The sequence below is a fragment of the Tachysurus fulvidraco genome, chromosome 21, assembly GCF_022655615.1.
Source record: "Tachysurus fulvidraco isolate hzauxx_2018 chromosome 21, HZAU_PFXX_2.0, whole genome shotgun sequence".
NCBI lineage: Eukaryota > Metazoa > Chordata > Actinopteri > Siluriformes > Bagridae > Tachysurus > Tachysurus fulvidraco.
The window spans coordinates 12047462-12068118 of record NC_062538.1 but is presented as its reverse complement, the minus strand read 5'-3'; the positions used below and the strand labels follow the sequence as shown (position 1 = coordinate 12068118).

At 37.6% G+C, this 20657-nt stretch overlaps 2 protein-coding genes and 1 long non-coding RNA gene across 5 annotated transcripts; 1 reads left to right on the top strand and 2 right to left on the bottom strand.

Annotated features, from left to right (window-relative positions):
* Nucleotides 1-2112: 2112 nt before the first annotated feature.
* On the bottom strand, nt 2113-10824 carry itpkca (inositol-trisphosphate 3-kinase Ca). Of its 2 annotated transcripts, none has more exons than XM_027140102.2 (7): nt 10215-10824; nt 6145-6232; nt 5776-5989; nt 4512-4716; nt 4312-4413; nt 4152-4223; nt 2113-3076 (listed from the first exon to the last, which is right to left on the bottom strand). In XM_027140102.2, the coding sequence occupies exons 1-7, from the start codon at nt 10590-10592 to the stop codon at nt 3014-3016; spliced, it is 1122 nt and encodes a 373-aa protein (XP_026995903.2). In that variant the 5' UTR covers nt 10593-10824; the 3' UTR covers nt 2113-3013. The 2 variants fall into 2 exon arrangements, with proteins under 2 accessions (XP_026995903.2, XP_026995902.2); XM_027140101.2 differs by having other exon boundaries at nt 2113-3045; nt 10215-10823.
* A 1003-nt stretch (nt 10825-11827) lies between these two features.
* Nucleotides 11828-20043, bottom strand: ccdc61 (coiled-coil domain containing 61). 2 transcript variants are annotated; one of them, XM_027139956.2, is made up of 13 exons: nt 19766-20043; nt 18847-19020; nt 18680-18762; nt 17523-17683; nt 16734-16886; nt 16402-16603; nt 15491-15573; nt 15178-15401; nt 14337-14415; nt 13963-14169; nt 13842-13875; nt 13685-13745; nt 11828-13025 (listed from the first exon to the last, which is right to left on the bottom strand). In XM_027139956.2, exons 2-13 carry the CDS (start codon nt 18992-18994, stop codon nt 12931-12933), a joined length of 1530 nt encoding a protein of 509 aa, XP_026995757.1. In that variant the 5' UTR covers nt 18995-19020; nt 19766-20043; the 3' UTR covers nt 11828-12930. The 2 variants fall into 2 exon arrangements, with proteins under 2 accessions (XP_026995757.1, XP_026995758.1); XM_027139957.2 differs by having other exon boundaries at nt 19812-20043.
* Nucleotides 15451-16842, top strand: LOC125139867. Its single transcript, XR_007139001.1, has 4 exons — nt 15451-15581; nt 15809-15896; nt 16477-16608; nt 16694-16842. It is a non-coding gene; the product is annotated as an uncharacterized LOC125139867 (long non-coding RNA).
* Nucleotides 20044-20657: the final 614 nt, after the last annotated feature.

Below are 20657 nucleotides of genomic sequence, written 5' to 3'. Positions count from 1 at the left end.
ATGGCGTATACTGACAACCAGGCATGAACAGGTTGACCAAGAATATACGAGTAAATTATGACAGAAATGTGTGAGAGCTGTGAAGAAAAACCCAAAAACATCAGTCAGTGGCATCAACTACAACCTAAACTGGGCAGGGGTGAAGGTATCACAGTCCACTGTTCTGAATTTGAGAGCAGAAACCATATACAAGATGTAAAGCACTGATCTGCAGTAAATATCAGAATGCCAGATTGGAATTCAAAAAGAAAAACAGAGGTGAGCCACAACAGTTCAAAACACCAGCTCATGGCTCAAGCACAATAGAGGTAGTGTCATGACTTGGGCTTGCATGGCTGCGTCTGGAACAGACGTACTGATGTTTATTGATGATGACTCATGATGGTACCAATTTATAGATAAATTCATCCAATCTAAATTAGAAGGAACTTCATCATACAGCGATGCAATGACCCAAAATATACCAACAGAAGAATAAAGAACAGTGTGGTGAGGTCAGCGGGTTGCTGGCTTAATGCAAGTAATGGATATGCAACACATGCATTTAGCCAGAGCAACTTACATTTTTACCACATTTTATAAAACCAAGCACCAGGCAGCTTGATGGACCTTGTTTTTGAACTCACGACCTTCTGATCAGGAGTCCATCTCATTAACTACTAAGCTATCACATCACACATCATGCAAGTGTTATTTACTTTTAACTGATCTGTTCCAATACATGATCATCAGGAAGCGAGAGCTGAAATTCTGATATACTGTTGCATATTCATCATTTCATCTCACACCCAAATGTCCACTGCAAAAACAAAGGACTTGACCTTGCTGTTCCAGGACTTTCAGAGTGGACTGAAGATGCACTTTGTTGCCGTACAATGACTCACTGTATGCCATGGCTGCTCTGCACAACAGCATTAGCCCACTCTTCTCGTTTGTTTGAGAATTTGGGTGAAGCTTTATTCTCAGTACAGCACTGAGACATGGACATGACAGTGTGTGTAGTGCTGCAATGAGTGGACACTATGTTAAACACTGAAGTAGCACATTTTTATTACATACTCCTCCCAGGATAGTCAGCATATTAGTGTACTGTAGCTCATCTATTTTCATGCCCTGTGTGTTTAATAGTTCTCCGACCTTCATTAATTTCAGTAATGATCTTTTTCTCTAATGCTGTAGGGACCCTGTGGCGTTCAATGATATACACCGTTTCCCAGTACATACGCACCTACAGTCAACTAATGTACACAGCAACAATTTATGGGGTATAGCCCAAGTGGTCAAGACTCTGGAATGTTCTTCAGCAGGTCAGGATTCAAGCCCCAGCAACATCAAGCTGCCCTAAACAACCTCTGCTCTAGGGTGCAATGTAGCATTTCTACCCCCTGTTCCCCAACCCCCTTAGCTCAAATATATTAAGAAAGAATTTGACTTTGATATAATGTATATGTGGCAAAAATAAAGGCTTCTTTATAATCCTGCTGGCCAATGTTATTAAAGGATAGTTCCATTTTGACTCTATGTTTCTTCCTTATGTCACCTCTGGGAGATTTTCTTTTCCTTAGTCACTTCTAACTTGCTTATTCAGGCTGTATATACTGTATATATAAATCTATATCAATGTACAGCTAATTTGTGATAATGTTTATAGTAAAAAGCCCTTTACATCCAAAGCTGAATTAAACTAAACTATACTCATGCTGTAGGTTTAGATTATAAAGAGTTCGTCCTACAACTGGACACAATGGGCTGAGGCGTAGTTATGGCGCAGCTTCTATAAAATTAAAAAAACACGGTCATTATGTACCAAAATAATGTGGCATTAGATATATGTTCATTACTTTTGAGTTTCACCAAGCACTTAAACTACACAATCTGTCTAAGATGGATGGTATTCTTAGTCCCTGACCTAGTTAACTAGCATGCAGATATGCTTTTGATAGGGACTACGTCTGTAGGTGCCACTGGATAATGGAGTACGTAAATATTATCATTGGAGTTCCAGCACAAAACATTTTCTTTTGATTGATTACATTTAGAGTGTAGGGAACATTGTGCCAAGGCACCATGCAGTTTACAGTCAATTCATTGAATGAGTCTGGATCTCACAAATCAACAAACTTCTGAGAAGTTTAATATTCATGAAAACCCAAACACTCCATCATATCAACACCAGTTAACATTTATTGTGTTGACAAAATCAACAAATGAAAGCACAAAAATCTGTAGTGGTATCAGGAACTAGAACAGTCCAATTCACAGAAATCTAATCACAGAATCATGATTATCAAGTCTACGGTAGTAAACAAGGCACAAACACGCCGACTATATAAAAGGACAATGTTCCCTGTACGGCCCAGACACCGCTGTATATAAAGTTATCTGGTCCTGTTGATGGAGCCACACATCTTTCTTGCAAGTAAAATCACCAAGTAATGTGTAGTACAGCATAGGTCAGGGTATGATTTGCAAATTCATCAGCTATTTGACTGCATAAAGAAAAATACATAATTAAACATTCACTAAAAATGTAAAAACAAATCCATCATTCCAGTAATTGGTGCACCAGATTAACAAGCACCATTGATTTACATTGGTTGCAAAATAACCGCAAAATGCCATAACACACTTATTAACAGATTTAAAGACAACATTTCTTGAAAAACTGGAACCTACAGTAAAAATTCTTTTATCAGACACAAAGTTACTGGTTCCATCCAAATGCCAACCCACGAAATATAAACTATACCATATTAAAAAATAAAATGAAATAAAAATCTATTTACAGTGTTATATTTACAGAGATTTGCTTGAAAGCGATAAAATGCACATTCCTTCTCACTGCACAACGAGCATGTCAGTCAAAATGTCAATAAAATTGTCCAGGCCCCAGAGGTAGCCATCCTCCCGGTTTCCCTCCACCCATGGGCTGCGATGGTCCAGCGTGAGAGGAGGAGGCACTGAGACGGTCTTTCCAAAGTCGATCATCCACACACCAGCACGGCCGCTCTGGTCATGAACAAACAGCAGAGAGCTGCCCACCACCTTCAGCCAAAGACACAAGGCAACTGCTTAACTGGGGAATCACAAATAATGGCACCTACTAATGAAACTGAATATTAAAATAAATTTGTGGCTGAAATGACTGATTCTAATTACTGTGCTAGTATACGAATTTAATATAAAATGTTTTTTCTGTTTAAATTGGGGGGTGGGGGTGGGGTGTTCTGATGATCACCAAGACGACGGTCTTTCTTGATAGCTTCTTGTACCAAAACACAGGAATTTACAATCTTCAGACTTCTTATTTGCTTAGATTCAGCATTATGAATATACTGTATTTTTAATTTAATTTTTTATATGTATTTTTAATATAAATTTAATGTATTTTTAAGAGACCTGAAGAATTTTTTTTACATTTATTTGTAATTAAATAGGTACTGTATATCCAGAAAGAAGCAAACTAATCTTTACATTACAGAATCAGATATGCACCTTAAGCTTAAAATTTGTAAACATAAATTTTTTTTAATAATTTCAGACTAGATACATTTGCTAATTAGTTGTTTTTTTGCAGTTTGCATAATCACTGTTGATAGAAGATATAGTAAAAAATGAAAATTCATTAAAAGTTAATCAAGGAAAAATAATAAAAAGACACCCACAGACACTCTCCATAATTCATCCATAATTTTTCCTAAAAGTAGCCTTTACTTCTATACTATAAATTAATCCTGTAACATACTTTTGTAAAATTATTATTATTAATTATTTTTTATGGGGGGCACGGTGGCTTAGTGGGTAGCACGTTTGCCTCACACCTCCAGGGTCGGGATTCGATTCCCGCCTCCGCCTTGTGTGTGCGGAGTTTGCATGTTCTCCCCGTGCCTCGGGGGTTTCCTCCGGGTACTCCGGTTTCCTCCCCCGGTCCAAAGACATGCATGGTAGGTTGATTGGCATCTCTGGAAAATTGTCCGTAGTGTGTGAGTGAATGAGTGTGTGCGTGTGCCCTGCGATGGGTTGGCACTCCGTCAAGGATGTATCCTGCCTTGATGCCCGATGACACCTGGGATAGGCACAGGCGTCCTCATGACCCGAGGTAGTTCTGATAAAGCGGTAGAAAATGAGTGAGAGTGAGAATTATTTTTTACCTCATGCGTCTTGAAGAAGTCTGATTTCTCCAGCTCCAGCCGCAGCTCCTTTAATCTCCGTTGGTATCTTGTCTGAAATTGGAGAATGGCATCAGGTCATAAACACAGCAAAGCTCCTACTGTGTCATTGTCAAAACAAACACAGTAATTTCTCACATACCAGCAGTAAGACGCTGCTGTCAACAAAGCCGTCCAGCGCCTGCACCACCTCCTCCTTATACTTTGTCCTTTTAAAATTGGTGTTACAGGAACCGTCTGATTTCTGCACACAGAATTGAGGAAACTGAGACACAGCTCATACTGCAGTCATCTACAAGCGCCGATACAATGTAAATCAACATGGTTAACCGCACAAATCACCTTGATGCCCTCGATTCGGAAACCCAGTGTGGCTGTGGAGCTCAGCGTCTCTCTCCACTGCATGTATCTGGTTTTAAGTACCGCTTGCTGGACTTTTTCCTCTGGAGTCGGAGCCTCAGGGTCTACCGCTACCATCTTTTCATACATGTCATTACGAGGCTGAGGGTGCTTCCGTGCTTTCTTCAGTTCCTCCTCCAAGTAGGTCCTGATTAGATATGAAACACCACAACTTTTCTTTTATTACAACAATGACATTGTATATTTGATTTAACTATCAGTTCCATTCAATCAAATGGACCATCTATAAATTGTATTTGTCATACCAACTCTACACAGTTCACATAATTCTGTGTTTTTCCAATCGGAATCAAACCTGATTGCCTTTGCAGCATTCTGTTGGTATACACTATATGGCCACAGGTTTGTGTGAGCGTCACACTCATTTGTGAGTCTTCACCAAACAACCACAATTAACACAAACTTGAAAGCACACAGCTGTGTAGGGTGTTAATTTTATCCTGAAGCTTTAACCTTTTTCTGCACTGGAACTAAGGGGTTGATCTAAACATTTACAAAACAAGCTCTATGTAGATATGAATTGATTTGAGGGTTGCCTCGCCTGATATCAGTGACCGAACTCACTATTGCTCATTCAGACACAAGAGCACATCTTAAAGTCACACAACAAATTCTAATGAAAAGCCTTCCTACAAAAGAGTGAAGAGTATAACAGCATAGTAGAACAAAATCTGATATGTTAAAACATACACATGTTGTTGTGATGGTCAGGTGGCCACATACATTACACTATATGACTACACAGTATAGGTACACACTCCTGGTGACAGTGGAAGTAAACACCACAACACACTCCAGGCATATTAACAGAGCAACTTGGATTTGAACCACTGAAATGAAAGACCTGAAGGCTTGTAAAATCTGAAAACTAAATATTAGAATCTGAATTTGTCACCACTAAAAAAAAAAAAAAAACAAACAAAAAATTTTTTTACATTGATACTTGAATCTATGAAGTGAAATAATACAAATTTGAAAGTGAAGGAGGTTAATTCAGATTAAATAAACAAACCAGATGTGTTTGACATTTTTGTACCCTTGTGTTATGAATTTATTGTTTTAGTTTTTTCACCACCATTAAGAAATCAAAGGCTTTTAGGATTTATTTTGTAATTACTTTCTAGAATAATTTTAGTATAGATTTTTAGATGACATTCTCAGCAAACCAACACAAGCAAGAGCTCACCGGCTTCCCATTTTGCAGTCCATAATGCAGGGAGAGTCAAAGAAAGACAGCAAGTCATCCATCAGGTTGTAGTCCTGCTCATCTCGCCGGGTCACGCCATGGTATGACGGCACAAAGGGCCGTAGCACGTCATGCATGAGATCCTGCAGACACTGCTGCTCGCTCGCACAGTACTTCTTCAGGAGCTTCCCATCACCAGATGTCTGAAAATTACCTGCGCAACCAGACAAAACCATGAAAAGGACAATTCACTGTAAATAAAAAAAGTAATGTCATGGCCAGTGCTTCATTTTTAATAAGCAGCACAAACAGACGAACAAACAGGAATAATTAGAAAGCTCAATGGACACAATGCAGCAAAACACTAACCTGCATGACCAACCACTTGGACCCAGGGAGCACGCTTGTTCAACGGCACCACAACAGGAGACCAGTTTACCATGTTTTTATTCTTTTCCTACAAAAAGCACAGTTCCCAAAGACAACATTAGGTCAATTTGGTCATTAGGTCTTAACCACTTTATCAACATGAATGAAACTGAATGTGAATTTAATCTAAATTGCACAACATTGTGTTGTAAACTGGTGTGGATGTAAAATCAATATTCTGAAAACCTTGGGGCAAAAATATATAGTTTTTATACAATAATATAGTTATAACAAATTAACAGCCATAAAATTCTATAGAACTTAAACATTTTTTAAAAATAATTTTATTTATTATTAAAAGTGAAATATATTAACCAACTTAAATCAATTCATTAAATAAAAATATATTGGATAATATATTAAATAGTCTACAATAAACAGTCCAGTGTGGGTAAAAATCCAGATTTTATTGCCTAGAACAGAGGCTTCGATTTAAACATAGATCCAGTTACATAATAGACCTTAATTACAGTCCAGAGAAGTTACTAACATGACTGACTAGTGACAATGATTGCCTATTAATGGTTACATATTAATGGCTACAAATGATATAAATTATAAAAAGGATATAAATGATGTATAAAACAAAAATTTGAAACATGCTCCTATAAACAAAGGAGGTCTTATTCCTTTAATTTGTCGTCACAGCTGATGTTTATCGGTAGCTTCACTCAAAATGTTTAATGACAGATCATCACTTTAACACTTGACTAATGATTAATAGCAGAACAGCGGAAACACTGCAGGTTTGAACTTGTAGCAAGGAGAGGAAATGCATTCATCTTTAAAACATTGGCTTTTCATCATCCACATGTCCTTGTGAACATGACTTCCTTGCCCAAACCACAATATGCAGTGGAAATGAAATAAAAAAAATCTATGTCCCTGTTGTTATAAATCATTAATTTTAATGTATAAAAGCCACAACAGAAAACCTGCTATAGAATTTAGTATCAATTAGTTTCTCGAGTGCTCAGCTTAGTCCACTGAAAGATGTTGGAGTCTACATTTAGAACAAAGTCCAAACAAAGTTTAAAAAAAAAAATCATGCAACCAAAATGAGTTGGAAATATTTTTCTTTGCACTCTAACCTTGCCTTGGTGCCTTCCTGTATAAGCCTGTGCTTTTTCCAATGAGGTGGGCTGATTAGAGACAGGGATTTTATTACTGTGTCTATCTAAAGTGGAGCAAAACACTAATCCACCTGCACAGAAAATGAAATGGTGCAGCTCGCCGTATGTATGAGCGCAGCATTTGGACCTCGTTCAGCTAGTTCCGAAAAAATAATTTGCTAACAAGGTGTATTAGCATTACAAATTTAATAGCAGATAACTGAAGAAATCCTTTATTATTGTTCATTCGTATTCAGCATGAGCAGGAAGTAGTCCGTGTTCGTTACGAAAACTTGCTAATTCCTTGCTGTTGGACAATCATGAAATGGTGTTTTCCCAGAGATGATGTCTGCCACAGTGACCAAGATGTTCAGTTTTGCATATTATGCTATTGCTAACCACAGTGACTACTAACTACCACCACCATTGTCTTATTAGATGGCCTGAGAATTGGCTATGTTTTACTTTCAAGCGTCTGAAACACAAGGAGTGTGGTTATTCTGCTCAGTTCACTTGTAATCAGATACTGGCTTATCAAAATGTCCCTGATGTTCCTTGAAAGCTCCAGTTGAAATACAAGCTTTAAACCTGATTTTCTTCCTTTTTATGTTTAAAAATGTGAAAACTTTTCTTGTGGGTAAAAAAAAAAAAGTATTTTCTTCAGAATCGTATATAAATTGTAAAAATGTATTGTTAAGACATTATTGCTTAATAAACACAATCTATCCATGTGAAGGGTTTTCCCAGACTAGCACACACAGACAAAAACAAACCGCACCAAGCTGCAGAATGTAAAACAATCAAATACAACAGTGAGATATCCTTCATGGCGCACACATCCTGGTTTTATGCTCATCGTTATTGCAGCTTTGTAGGAAAACAACAAATAGAGCCAAAATGTCATTTTAATGGATTTGATATTACCGTAAGTTACATGTCATGATTTGTGGGAGAAGAAAACAAAGATAATGACAACTGATCACGAGCTTCCTTATCTAAATCACAAAAGACTTTAACATATTAGTTTCAAACATATCGGTCTCCAAATCCACAGCTCCATTCCTTACCTCTGCCTTCAGCTAAAACAACCATCTCCTTCTGACCATCAAGCCAATCATTGACAAGAATGCTGAACTTGCTAAACATATCAAGCAATTTACTAAGCTGAGTGATAGCTGGCTCATCTTACACAATAACTCATGAATCATTTACAGAAAGGACTTGTTTTACTCCTGCCACAGGCCAGAAAGTTGCTTACAAGAAATAAGGTGCTCTACTTCCCTAGTTTAAAAAGAATCCATTGAAGACCAAATTAATTTAAATGCATAATGCTCAGAAAATTTAGTACATCAGCCAAAGACCAAGTAAAAATAAAGAAAGCTTATAGCTGATCGCTCAACAAATCCATATAATTACAGTTAAACTGTATTCGAATCTCTAACACACACTTCCACCTTCAGGCTATATAGCCCACACCTCCTACCTGATTCTGGTGTGGTGATATAAGATTCAAGAAGGAAATCACAGCTGTGCATCGCCTTGAGAAACTGAACATGATAAGTTTGATGTGTGCAAGTTTAAGGTGTGCATCAGAACTGGAATTCCAAGGAACACAAAAAACAAAGAGTCATGATGACGTGTGTGTGTGTGTGATGGCATTCTTTGTTCATTGTTACTAAAATGTTAATATGTGAAGAAATATGTGAATCACGCACATAAACCCTTGAGTACTTCTGTGGAATAGAAAGCTTTGGCTTGATCTTTAAATGCAATCTACAGTAAAGCAATCTACAGTAGTGTACAGTACGAGTTTACTTCGTACAGTATGTTGATACTGAAAGGTGTGAACTTGGGAGAGAATGAAAGGGTAACTTCAGATAACCATTTTGTTTTTGTCACCAGGTGTACAGGTAACAGTAAGATAACAGCAAATTCCAGTATAAGCACTATTTAATCATCAGCAGTGCTTCCATTTATTTAAACGAAAATTGACCTAAACGTGTCAAAGTGAAAGGAACCACAAATGGGTCTTTCCTAGGTTTATTCCCCTTCAGTAGTTTCACTTCTACACCGGGTGAAATTTATTTGCTTTCTATCGCCACAGAAAAATGTCAAAAATTGTAAACAGTGCATCTAAACAATCAACTTCTTTACACTGCGACATCTTTTCATGGCTACAGTGGTTTAAATTACTACACTGTTTATATTTCAGGGAAGAGAACCACTAAATATGTTAAGAACATTTTTTTGGACAGGTCTTATTACACAGTGGTAGGGAGATTAAACAGGTTTCGTGTATGTCTCTTAGATCTTAGAATTTATCTCCATGCAGTCTCTTCATTCTCCAGAATGTGAAAGATGGCAGAAGAAGCTTATCGACTTAAGTGAGCTGTGTGGACAATGTGATGACCTTAAAAGTGCACTCACGTTCCTCATTTCACATCTTTTACATGCAGATTTACTGACTCATGCAAAGACTCAGAACTCTATAATCTGAGACAATCAGAACAGCAGCTGGTGTTTTTCCACAAATCAGGTTCATCTGGTTGGTTGCAGCATCATGAATATGAATCATGATACCGGAATCTACATGTACACAAGTGCAGCTTTAAACACCTTTAAAATGTATCTAAAAGCATCAATTTACATATAATAAAAATATTCAGCTTATTGCTATACTAACAAAAATATCCGAGCGAAAATGTTTTAAGAGAACAAGACGTTAATTGAGCTCATTAATATTCACAGTTATTCAAATTTTATGCAAATGTATAATAATTGTCACCGTTTTAATCGTGAAACCTTACAGAAGGAAGGAAACGTGAACATAAACATTAAGAAGGAGGAAAACGAAGGTGGAAACTAAACCAAATCAGGGAGCAGAAGTTACTGACTCACCACGTCGTTCTGTGTCGGAGTTTCTTTCCCTTCATTATTAACGTTAAACTCGTCCTCGTCCTCAAAACTGGAGGAAGGCGAGAGGCCCACAGAGGAGCAGCCTGAGAGCCCGAGAGAGGAGGCGGGGGAGCCGCCAAAGCCGCTGTCCGAGCACAGCGAATCCTCATCGGCTTGAGAGCCACAGGAAAGTCCGCTCGTGTTCTTCCGTTGGTTTTGGGCCACACAGGGCTCGCAGGTTACAAGCAGCTCAGGTGGAGGAGGAGCAGAACGCAGGGCGACAACACGGCTTTGCTGCGCTGCTGGAGTCGGCCAGTGTAACGTGTGGATCATGTCTCCAACATCCGGACATGGAACAGCGCTGCCGGGCGTTTTAGTCATCACAATCACTCCTGTACCACAAAGGTCTCGCTATCTACACTGATACTCTTGTGTGTGTGTGTGCTCGGCTAATCAGACCTCTTTAGCCCGGATGTTTACTCAGCCTTTAATGCGTTAATCCTTTCTGGGATACTTTGCGCTATACGCTTCCATTTAACACCAGACTGCACCATGCTCACGTCAGTCGCGTGCTCCTCACCAGTGATTGCGTGTTAGGAGCGGTGCCGATGCCCGCCTGTTTTAATTGGTCAATTGCTTTGGCCCCGCCCTCTTCACGCTTTTCTAAAAGTGACAGCGTCACTTGATGGGTGTGCGTCAATGTTTTTGAGCCAACTAATTGTATCCTTCACGTGACATTTCTACAGTGATAATGAACGTGAACAATATTTCATTCTTTTAAATCTGTTAAATTACTTACGGATATGTTAGTTAATTCATACATCACTAAGCACTTTATCCCAGTCTGAGTGTGAAGTGAATCTTGGGTCAGTCTAAAGCTCGTTTGTACTCATGATGCTACATGATTCACTTATTGGGTAACTAGATGTGTGTGTGTGTGTGTGTGTGTGTGTGTGTGTGTGTGTGTGTGTGTGTGTGTGTGTGTGTGTGTGTATGTATGTAAAAACATTTATGTACGTGTTTAAAAAAAAGAAAAAGTAAAAAAAAAGTGTTTTAGGCTCATGGTATCTTAAGTATGTACCCTAGTGAACCAGAGTTAATGTATCCAATGATAGAGACTTTTGAATGTCGCTCTGGATAAAGGCGTCATGATGTAAATGTAAATGAGCAGATAGAAGTAGTGAAACAAACTAGGAGAGATGTAACTGCAGTTGTTATATATCCCTGCTTACAGTATTAAAATCTTCTCACACACCAGCCTCTACTTTTCTAGCATATTACTTGAATCCATAGATTTGTACCTAATGCTGGAGGGAGAAAGGGCAGCAGATGTCGTGCCAGATGGATGAGCCTCAGATGCACAGAGCTTCTCATTAAGAGATGTGGGCCAGATGTGACTTGCTAAAGCAAAATACAACGCTTTTACTGAATGCTTCCTCCAGTTGCAGAACACTGAAGGTATAGATAAGACCACATTACGATAAAATTACCAATCCTGCATTATTACATTTTACAAAGTGTTGTTCAGTTCTGGCTTCTGACTAGTCAAGAGATGTTGATTCATTTTCTAGAACAGCAGCTCTGACCGTAATGCAGCTATAAAATATACTAATGTGTTCAATCTGATCATTTTATTCATCACAAATCAGAGCCTCTCAATAACAGTTCTATGAAGTATGAAAGTCAAAACATTTTGGTGGAATAATAAATAAATGACAGCATATTACCTGATGTGGTCTGTATGTCACTAACATTTAAGTGGAGCATACAGGTTAAAATATAGTGTTTATTAGAGAAAGCCAGTAATTTGCAGATCAGAAACAAATAATAAAGTAAACATGACCTCTTTAAAGAAACAGTTCTGCCAAAAATAACTCCTAGTTTTTGGTTTCATCAAAGCAACAATCAAGTTTACTCTTCTAAGAATTTATGCTTCTGCCATTTGTATTGGAGCCTGAAGAATAATATTGTTAACAAATATTGGAACTGTATAGGTACCAATTTAATTTTGTGCTTCAAAACTACTGCTTCTCTGAATGATTTTTTTGTGTGTAAAATTCATTTTTGATTTAGAAATTCAATGTACAAAATGGTATAACTGACCTAAACAATATCTTCTGAAGCAAGGGTTACTGGAATGCTAAACACCAGGCTCTAAGCCTACCTTATTAATAAATCTAATGCTGTCAAATGAATCAGCTTAATAAAATTATGAAAAAACACTGGTGAGAATATTGTGTAAACCTGACAACTTTGCAAATGTGTGCTAATGTTTGAAGGCCAACATGGAAAGGTTTTCTATGTAAATCAGTGGATCTCAATTAAGCTAACACAAATCCCATCGTGTTGCCACCTTACGAGGACATTATTTGAGTAAAGGATTATAGATATAGGCAAAGAACGACACATTAAAATGCTTGTATAAAAATGTCATAAAACAAATTGGTTAAAACAGAATGACACTACTGTACATACAAATACTCTAATTCACAAACAGCAAGTACAACCAGTCACATGGAACCTAGGAGTCCTTCAAGTCAAGCGATAAACATTTGGAATAAAAATCGCATGTTTTTGAAATGATTCAGTAATAATTGCACACATAATCCTGTAGGACTGGTAAAGTTCAGCATCTCTATTTGAACAGTGAGTTAAAGGAAATGATTGTCCATCCTGATGAATGTCACCACCAGCTTGTGCAATAAAGTCCACCAAGTCGCTAGCGTCCTGTGTCAAGATCTCTCATGTACTCCTGCAGGGCCTGAAGCCGAGCGTCAATCTCAGACAGGTCTGCTCCTGTATCTACAGAACTCTCTAATATAAAGAAAACCCTCGGTTTTAATTATTGACACAATGCAGGTTTAAATATCCTAAAATTACAATGATGTCAGAAATGTGAATCTGTCATGAATGTGAAAGGAGCAGGGGTTACAGCAGGGTAATCCAGTTCTCATTTAATTCATTTCCTGGTCAAATGATCAGCCACCCACACCACACACACGTGAGAAGTTGCACGTTTGTAAAGATCTTTAATCTGAATGAATTCCAGAGATGCACAATCAGATAATACTGTATCATCCCTCTACACCCATGTTTCCTGATTGCTCATGATTGATGTTAATATCTAGTCTTTGTGTGTGAGCTGGGGGTTGTTTGACGAGGAGGAAGAACCTCAGAAAGACACATTTCTGTATCTTTGCTTGACTGAATTATGTTTATATATGCTGAAATAAAGTTATGCATATCAGGAAATGTATCTAGACATTACACCTTACTGAACTGAAAATTCTTAGCTGAAGAGCTTGATTCATTTGCACTTTAGATCCATTAATTAAAACGACATCTGGCCATTAATTGTAGATCCTGAAATGTAGTTTCTGATTTGGAATCACCTTTATGATAATATTTCAATTCATGATTTAATAATAATAACAACAACAACAACAATATTTCAACATTCCTGATTTCCATACCTCTGCCTCTTTGTGTTGGAGTGCTACACAGTGGCTTTTTGTTCAAGTGTCTTCCTCTTATCTACAAACAAGAAAGATTTCATGGTTTCATTAGAAGCACAATCTGAACTGCTGTTTACCGCGAAATCACTTTAAACGAGTACAAATTGAAACTCACCGTAGCTGGACCATTATATGGCAGTTTTCTTCCTCTGTTTAAAAGAAAGATTATTGAAAAATCTCAAAAGCTACAGACTTTACTCATTGGTGAAACCTGAATGTGTATTAATTTTACTGACCTGCTTTTCAGAGGCTTAGCGAGATCCTCAAACTCAGCCATTGAGCTTTCAGAAGAATGAAAACTCCTCCTGCTCTCCACAGATGTGCTCCTGCCCCGACCAGCACTCCCCCGTCTGACCAACTGAGGGACGTTCTCTCTGGACCGTGAGCGACCCCGCTCATTCACACCTGGTGATGTCAACATGTCCTTTCTGACTTTCCTTTGGCTAACAAAACAAAAATCCAATTTTACAAAGAATATAATTCCAGTACAGTTAATAAAAAAAATCATCTTAATCTAAATGGTGGTTAGGAAAACAAAAAACTGCAATAGAAAGGCTTACAACCAAATAAGTAACCACAAGAATGACTAACAGATGGAAAACAGCCTCACTTCTTGAGTTCTGTCTCTTTTTGGCGTCGTTGTCGGTCTTGAACATAAGCAGTTGGGTCAAATCGTGGCCCTCGAGATCCTGAAAAAATTTAATAATTAAGTCAAATCTTGGTCACTGATGAATATATATATATTTTTTGCTAATCTTAAATATACATGATTCTATGTTTCACAGGTGTGGACTAATTAAACTGCAGACAAACAGGTTCAACTCCCAGGACCGAGCTGACGGTCAATGCAGAATCTTTTTTTTTTTTTTTTTTAAAGAATCACAAGCACACAAGTTTGTGGAAACAGACAAAACCAAACAAAATAAAATACAGCCATCATATAACTCTCCTGAGTACTACACACTGTCACCACACAGTTAGACAAGAGAACACAACGGTGCTGCACAGACTCAAATATATTTTATGGGATGTGAGATGAGAACAGCACAAAGCTCACCACCAGAACATGAACAATTACTTGCTGTTGAGGTCACAAGCATGAAGTACTACAATTCTAAGGGTTGTTAGTTGAGGACAAATAAAAGATGTCTGCTGAGTGTTATGCACACAAACTTCTGCTTCACTATAATTTATTCTATTGTGTTAGCTACCGATATTTAGCCTGGTCAGTAAGATTAGTGGGTAAAATAAAACATGGGACTAACGCTTATTGGAATTTTTCAGACCAATAAAATGCTCTGCAGAAATGATGGAAAAAAGGGTCTAATAATTATGATGCGAAGTATATTAAATAGACTGTGCAGGGACACACAGAGAGTAAAATAAATCTGTCAGTTTAGAATGTATATAAAAGTGTTTACTGATGTACTACAATAAATGAAAACACATGCCTGTTGGAGATGGGGAAGGTCGTGAGAAGTGGTTGCGTGTCCCTGAAGAACCTGACCTTCTCCCCCTCTCTTCTGACCTCCTGCTCCGATCCTCTGCTCTCTCTCTGGACCCAGAGCGTGCCCTCATCCCTGCTCGGGGTACACTGCGCTCCCTTGAGGCCGACCGTGGAAAATCCGTCTCACCCTTGGACATGCTCCGGCCTGACAGAACCGGTGTAATCCGGCTAAAAACATGAGATAGGAAATGCTCAAATATTGACACACAGAATCAGGCAGAGGGTTACAGAAAAGCAGACACTTACAGAGCACTTACCCTCGGCGTAACACGGCTAACTCAGTGGTCAGACTCTTCACACGTATTCGTAGAGCTCGCTCTGAGGCCCTCAGTTCCTCCAACTAGGAAGGTGATAGAATTACTACAAATACTATTGAAATGAATTGCTGCAGTACTAGCAGTTATTTTAACATACGATCAAGCTACACATTAAAAACTCATGTACAAATCAGTTACTCTGTCAGGATAATGATGGAACTGAACTGTTCTTTTTAACTCAGATTAAAAATTCCAAGATTAATTCAGATTAAGAATTTTGTTTCTAAGACTGTCTTATTGTGTCATTTTAATATACAGCAGCAGCAGTAACAGCATACAAAGCACAAGGCTGTGGGAAGTGCAAGTGGGAACCTCAAGGTCCACATCCTTGTTTCATTTGGCCAGTGTAAGCATAGAAAAACACAACTGTGCAACATTTCACACAATCCAGAATTCACAGCAGATCTGTTGTGCATCCATCCAATTGTAGTTACCACAAACCACTGTGTACCAAGTACATGCATGTCTATTGTGTAGTTGGCATGACTGTGCTCTAAAATGCGGGTTAAAATCAACACCTAACATATGATTGGTTTACTGTTCTGTACACGTAAATTGTTGAATGTGATGCACTCATGCATTTCAGTTGGATTTTAGAGAGCAGTAGGAGCAGTGATGAGATGAATGTGTTCATTCATCAGAATCATTTAAGACACAAATCTACATTTCTGACCATACAGTGAATTAATAGTGTATTGCTTCAGTTTGTTGTCCTTACAATGTTTTAAAATGTAATATTTCATGCATCAGTGAATCTGAATATCTCATCTTTTACTGAACAAACCTGTACCTCCAGACATACTCATGTAGAATAACAATGCAAGTGTAGACACTAGGTTACATGGATTCACCTGCTCCATTAGTTGACGCTGTTCTTGACCCCTCTTGCTTGCTGAGCGTTGGCTTTTTGCTCTCTCTTTTAAAAGCTGCTCCTCTAGACTGTGCACGGCTTCTCTGAGCCCCCGAGTCCCTGAAGTGGAGCCAGTCCCGACTGACCGCAGTCGCTCCAGAGCCTCGGCCAGCGCATCCTTCTCCTCCCTAACCACAACCAGCCTGATGTAATGTAGTAAATTTCAGCACAAAGTTAAAAAAAAAAAAAAAAAGTCATTAATGGAGCTAAAATGTTTGTCTCTCTTGTTCTAGATCACTTTCTAGATTGCTGAATTACAAAAACAGAACTGACTCTGCACGCAGTCTGCGAGTCTCTTGGTCTGACACTGCATGGTCTCCTCGCATCCTCATGGCATTTAGTCCAGCCCTTAGAGCCCTGATCTCTCTCAGGAGAGTTGCAGGATCAGGTTTTCCGACATATGGTAGTGGCAATGGGTAGTGGATCCTAGTGAAAGTGCATGAATGGCATTTAAAGTTATCAGCCAAAACAAATTAGGAGTCTAACTTGTCTCTTCAGATGTACATAAAGCTATGACAAAAAAAATAAATAGAATTCTGTCACTCCCAGTAATAAAGTGCTAATAAAGTAAGCTCTACTCCTTTCACTAATAATCTGCCTTGAAGCACATCCAGCGATTAAATGTCAGCCAGATGTTTTGTTGTTATGATTTACAACACTGTGTCTCTATCTATAAACATGAACTAACATTACAGAACATTACAGAGGCAGCCTTCCTAATTTGGCATCATTCCACATCATAGGCCTTGTCTCTCAAAGCCAAGGTGAAATTACAGCAGAAAGATTGAAGACCAAGACTACAGAGCTTAACAATATTGTTTAAAGTGTGAATATCCCACAGTGTATACTATGGATATTACATGTTTTTATTAAAAACATTCTGTTTGAGAAAAACCTATTTGTTAGCTACATTAGACTCATAGCTCCTGCCCAAAACTAAAAAAAATAGAAGCTTCACACACAAACATATCTTGGCTTAAAAATCATTTGGGTTGAGTAGAAAACTGTGTAAACATGATTCACTGAACAGTTCAGTGAACTGCTAATTTAAACAGTACTAACCTATCGAACTCCACAGTGTAGATGAGGATGAGGTAGCGTTTAGCACTGAGAGCTGGGGACTGCTGCTGGGCACGAGGTCTCCCCACCACACCCGCCTTCCGGTTCCGCAAAAGCTCCAGGTCCGTGTAGGTCAGCAGATCGAGCGTTACCGACTCACTAGTCTGTGGGTTTTAAATCATGACATAGAATAAACTACAGGTCATGCCATTACAAAAAACATCAGTTATTGTTTGGTGTAATTAAGTGGGGTTACTATTACCTCCCAAGGTCATTATTTTCTTTATTAAAAGAATAAAGCATTTCATTCATCTTGCAATTTTTTTTAGTAATTACATAATAGCACGCACTTTTTTTTATCCATTTATAGTTACATTTAATGTTGTGGGATGTAGACAAAATCATTTCCTTGCCTGTCATGTTTCCGATAATGTTCTATGACATGGAGACTAAATAAACAACTCCTTACAGATAACTGTACTCAAATTGCAAATTTTTTCTCTGTTGAATAACAACACATTTTTGAAAATAGATTAAAAATACAGTGTATACCTCATACAAGAAGTCCCTGAAAGTAAAGTACTGTGGGTCCCAAAAATCTCCATATAAAATAACAAATAAAATTTTATCAAAATGTCTTCCAGCTTTTTTAAATACTTAGTTTAAAATTTCTTTTCAGCCTTTAAACAAGCATTTGAGAAAAAAAAAAAAAACATATTGAAATCATTCTCATGGCTGGATCTGGAAGCTGTCCCAAGGGTGTGATGAACCTTAACAGAAAAACATGGCAAGCATATCAAACTAAGGTGTGAAAGGTAACTGCATGTGAGTTTGCAAAAAAAAATGGCAGGATTTTGTAGAAGGTGTACTGTAAATAGTTACATTTTGCTAAAAACAATTTAATTTCCACGTGTATGGAGACTTTTGCGGCACTAAAATGTATTAAAATGAGCACATTAATATAAACCTATGATTTCCTTTACAGCTGTAAAATGTCTGAGATGCTAAGATGCCAAAGAACATTTATCACCAACTTCTGATCAATCAGAATCCAAATTTCAACAGAGCAGATGCATAAAAATGGTATTCAATAAATAAATAAATAAACAAAACAACAAATAAATAATTAGAAGAGAACATGTTGTATCCATGTAAGTTACCTTACTGACTGCAGACTCGAGCATGCTACAGAATATAGGGAACTGCTTAAAGTTTCCAGTTTTGCGAGTGAGATCTTCAATGTCTGAAAGACAGCAAAAAGAAAGTCAGAAAAGTCAAGGCACAACATTATTAATTTCAAATTGTATTTATAGAAATGTGCACTTACATGCTGGGTCAAATTCCCCACTCCACTGGTCTGCTGTCAGAACATCTGAAATCTCGACTGTTAGTAAGCGATCTTGCAGTTCCACTTTAACAGCAAATTCAACTCCACGAAATTTTAGTTCTTCTTGTATGACCGTACCAACTTCCATGACGAATTTGAGGTAATTTCTGCAACCTGGTAAATGTAGAAGGATAATTATACACACTTTAATAATACAACAGCTACAACCCTACCTTCCTGGACCATATTGCGCAGTCTTATCGCTTTTCCACAAGAATGACGAGTTGATAGAAAACTAAATTAGAGATGCACAACGTTCAAAAAAATAAAAATAAAAAATAAAAATCTGGAGTTACTGGAGTTTCATGAACAACAGACTTCTTGTATAAATCCAAGTATAAACGCGGTATAAATAAATCTGATTTAACACCAGAAGACCCAGTGTACAATATATTATGGGGGGAAAAATATTGTTCTCATTTAAAGAGTTTGTCAGTAATTTACACTTATACAGTTACCTGTACTGCAGCTTTACCTAACAAAATGCTTTCATTTAATTCCGTGTAGATTGATAGGTAAGTAAAATAATTAATAGTCAATAATTAATAAATACATAGTGGCAGAGTGTTAAATGACAGACTTAATTCTTTTAATAATTCAAGCACCAGAATGAAGTAGATTACATTTCTATAACTTTATCCTCTTTACTTCAGCAGTGTTTACAACCCAACAGATTTATTTCTAGTCAAGTTCATGATATGTATTGTACTAAAACTAGCCAAGCACAAATCTAAACAAGACAGCTGTATTTTTAATTAATAACATCAATAACGCACGGTACCCTTTTCCATACTACAAACACGTTTCTAATGTATCGTATGTCAGTAAAGTATGGTGTATCTGACAAGCTATAGCTTACACTTTAGTGTTGACTTGTTAGCCAGCTAAGCTAACGGGCTACATACCCGCCGTGGATGATGTTTCCAAGAGTTGAGGAAAAGTGATTTAAATACTACATTTATCACTTTTTTTAATTTACAAATAAAAAACGAATACAATTAAAAATCCGAACAAAAATCCTACTTATGTATGTAAACAAGCCATTTTTAAGCTAGCAACCCTTCTTCTGTGGTGTCAGTTAAAACAATTGAAAACAGCGGCATAACAACCGGGAATTTAAAAGTCCCGCCCCTGGAAGCGCTCATTGGTCATCCACTTGAAACAAAGGCCTATGGTTGGGTTTTATCCTTGTCAATCACAAGCCTCTCACCAAAGCCCTCTACTGCATACTACCCTAATAAAGTGTTCTCTAATAAGTGACTCGCTGTCAATTCTAACACACTATTTAGTATGTTAGTATAACCGGCTGTGCCTTTGAAACCTCTCCATACTGTATCTAACATTAGTCAAGTGGCCTAATTCTAAGCTAAGATCAACCATGTCAATTAATTAATTAAGGAGTAAATCACTTTGGGGTGTTTTAATGTGCATATAACAACACAATGAACAATGAACAATAAACATTTTTTTAAACTTACAAAAAACAAAAATTGCATTATAGCAGCAGCAAACAGTCGATTCCTTACCTCTTCTACTTTGCTTAGTCTTAAAACTAATACGGCTTGTCAAGTTACAGTAAAACTGGAACACCATCATCTGTTCTGCAGACTTTCGACCTGTCCACCATTATTTACAGCTTTACAAAATGCTCGCTCTAGAGACTCCTTTCATAAAACACTTGTCTGTACAGAAATGTCACTATATCACTTATTGACCTTCTTTGATATATAACACATTTACTTTATTATTTA

What these genes read in the sequence shown, in the direction of transcription:
- ccdc61 (XM_027139956.2), bottom strand. Translation starts at nt 18,994, where the DNA reads ATGGAAGTTGGTACGGTCATACAAGAAGAACTAAAATTTCGTGGAGTT. An exon ending in ACCTTCCCCATCTCCAACAG is followed by an intron (nt 14,416 to 15,177) that starts GCATGTGTTTTC and finishes AAATTTTTTCAG; the next exon opens with GATCTCGAGGGCCACGATTT. An exon ending in GCTAAGCCTCTGAAAAGCAG is followed by an intron (nt 13,876 to 13,962) that starts GTCAGTAAAATT and finishes TCTTTTAAACAG; the next exon opens with AGGAAGAAAACTGCCATATA.
- itpkca (XM_027140101.2), bottom strand. Translation starts at nt 10,592, where the DNA reads ATGACTAAAACGCCCGGCAGCGCTGTTCCATGTCCGGATGTTGGAGAC. An exon ending in CCAAGTGGTTGGTCATGCAG is followed by an intron (nt 5,990 to 6,144) that starts GTTAGTGTTTTG and finishes CTGGTTGCGCAG; the next exon opens with GTAATTTTCAGACATCTGGT. An exon ending in GACTGCAAAATGGGAAGCCG is followed by an intron (nt 4,717 to 5,775) that starts GTGAGCTCTTGC and finishes ATATCTAATCAG; the next exon opens with GACCTACTTGGAGGAGGAAC.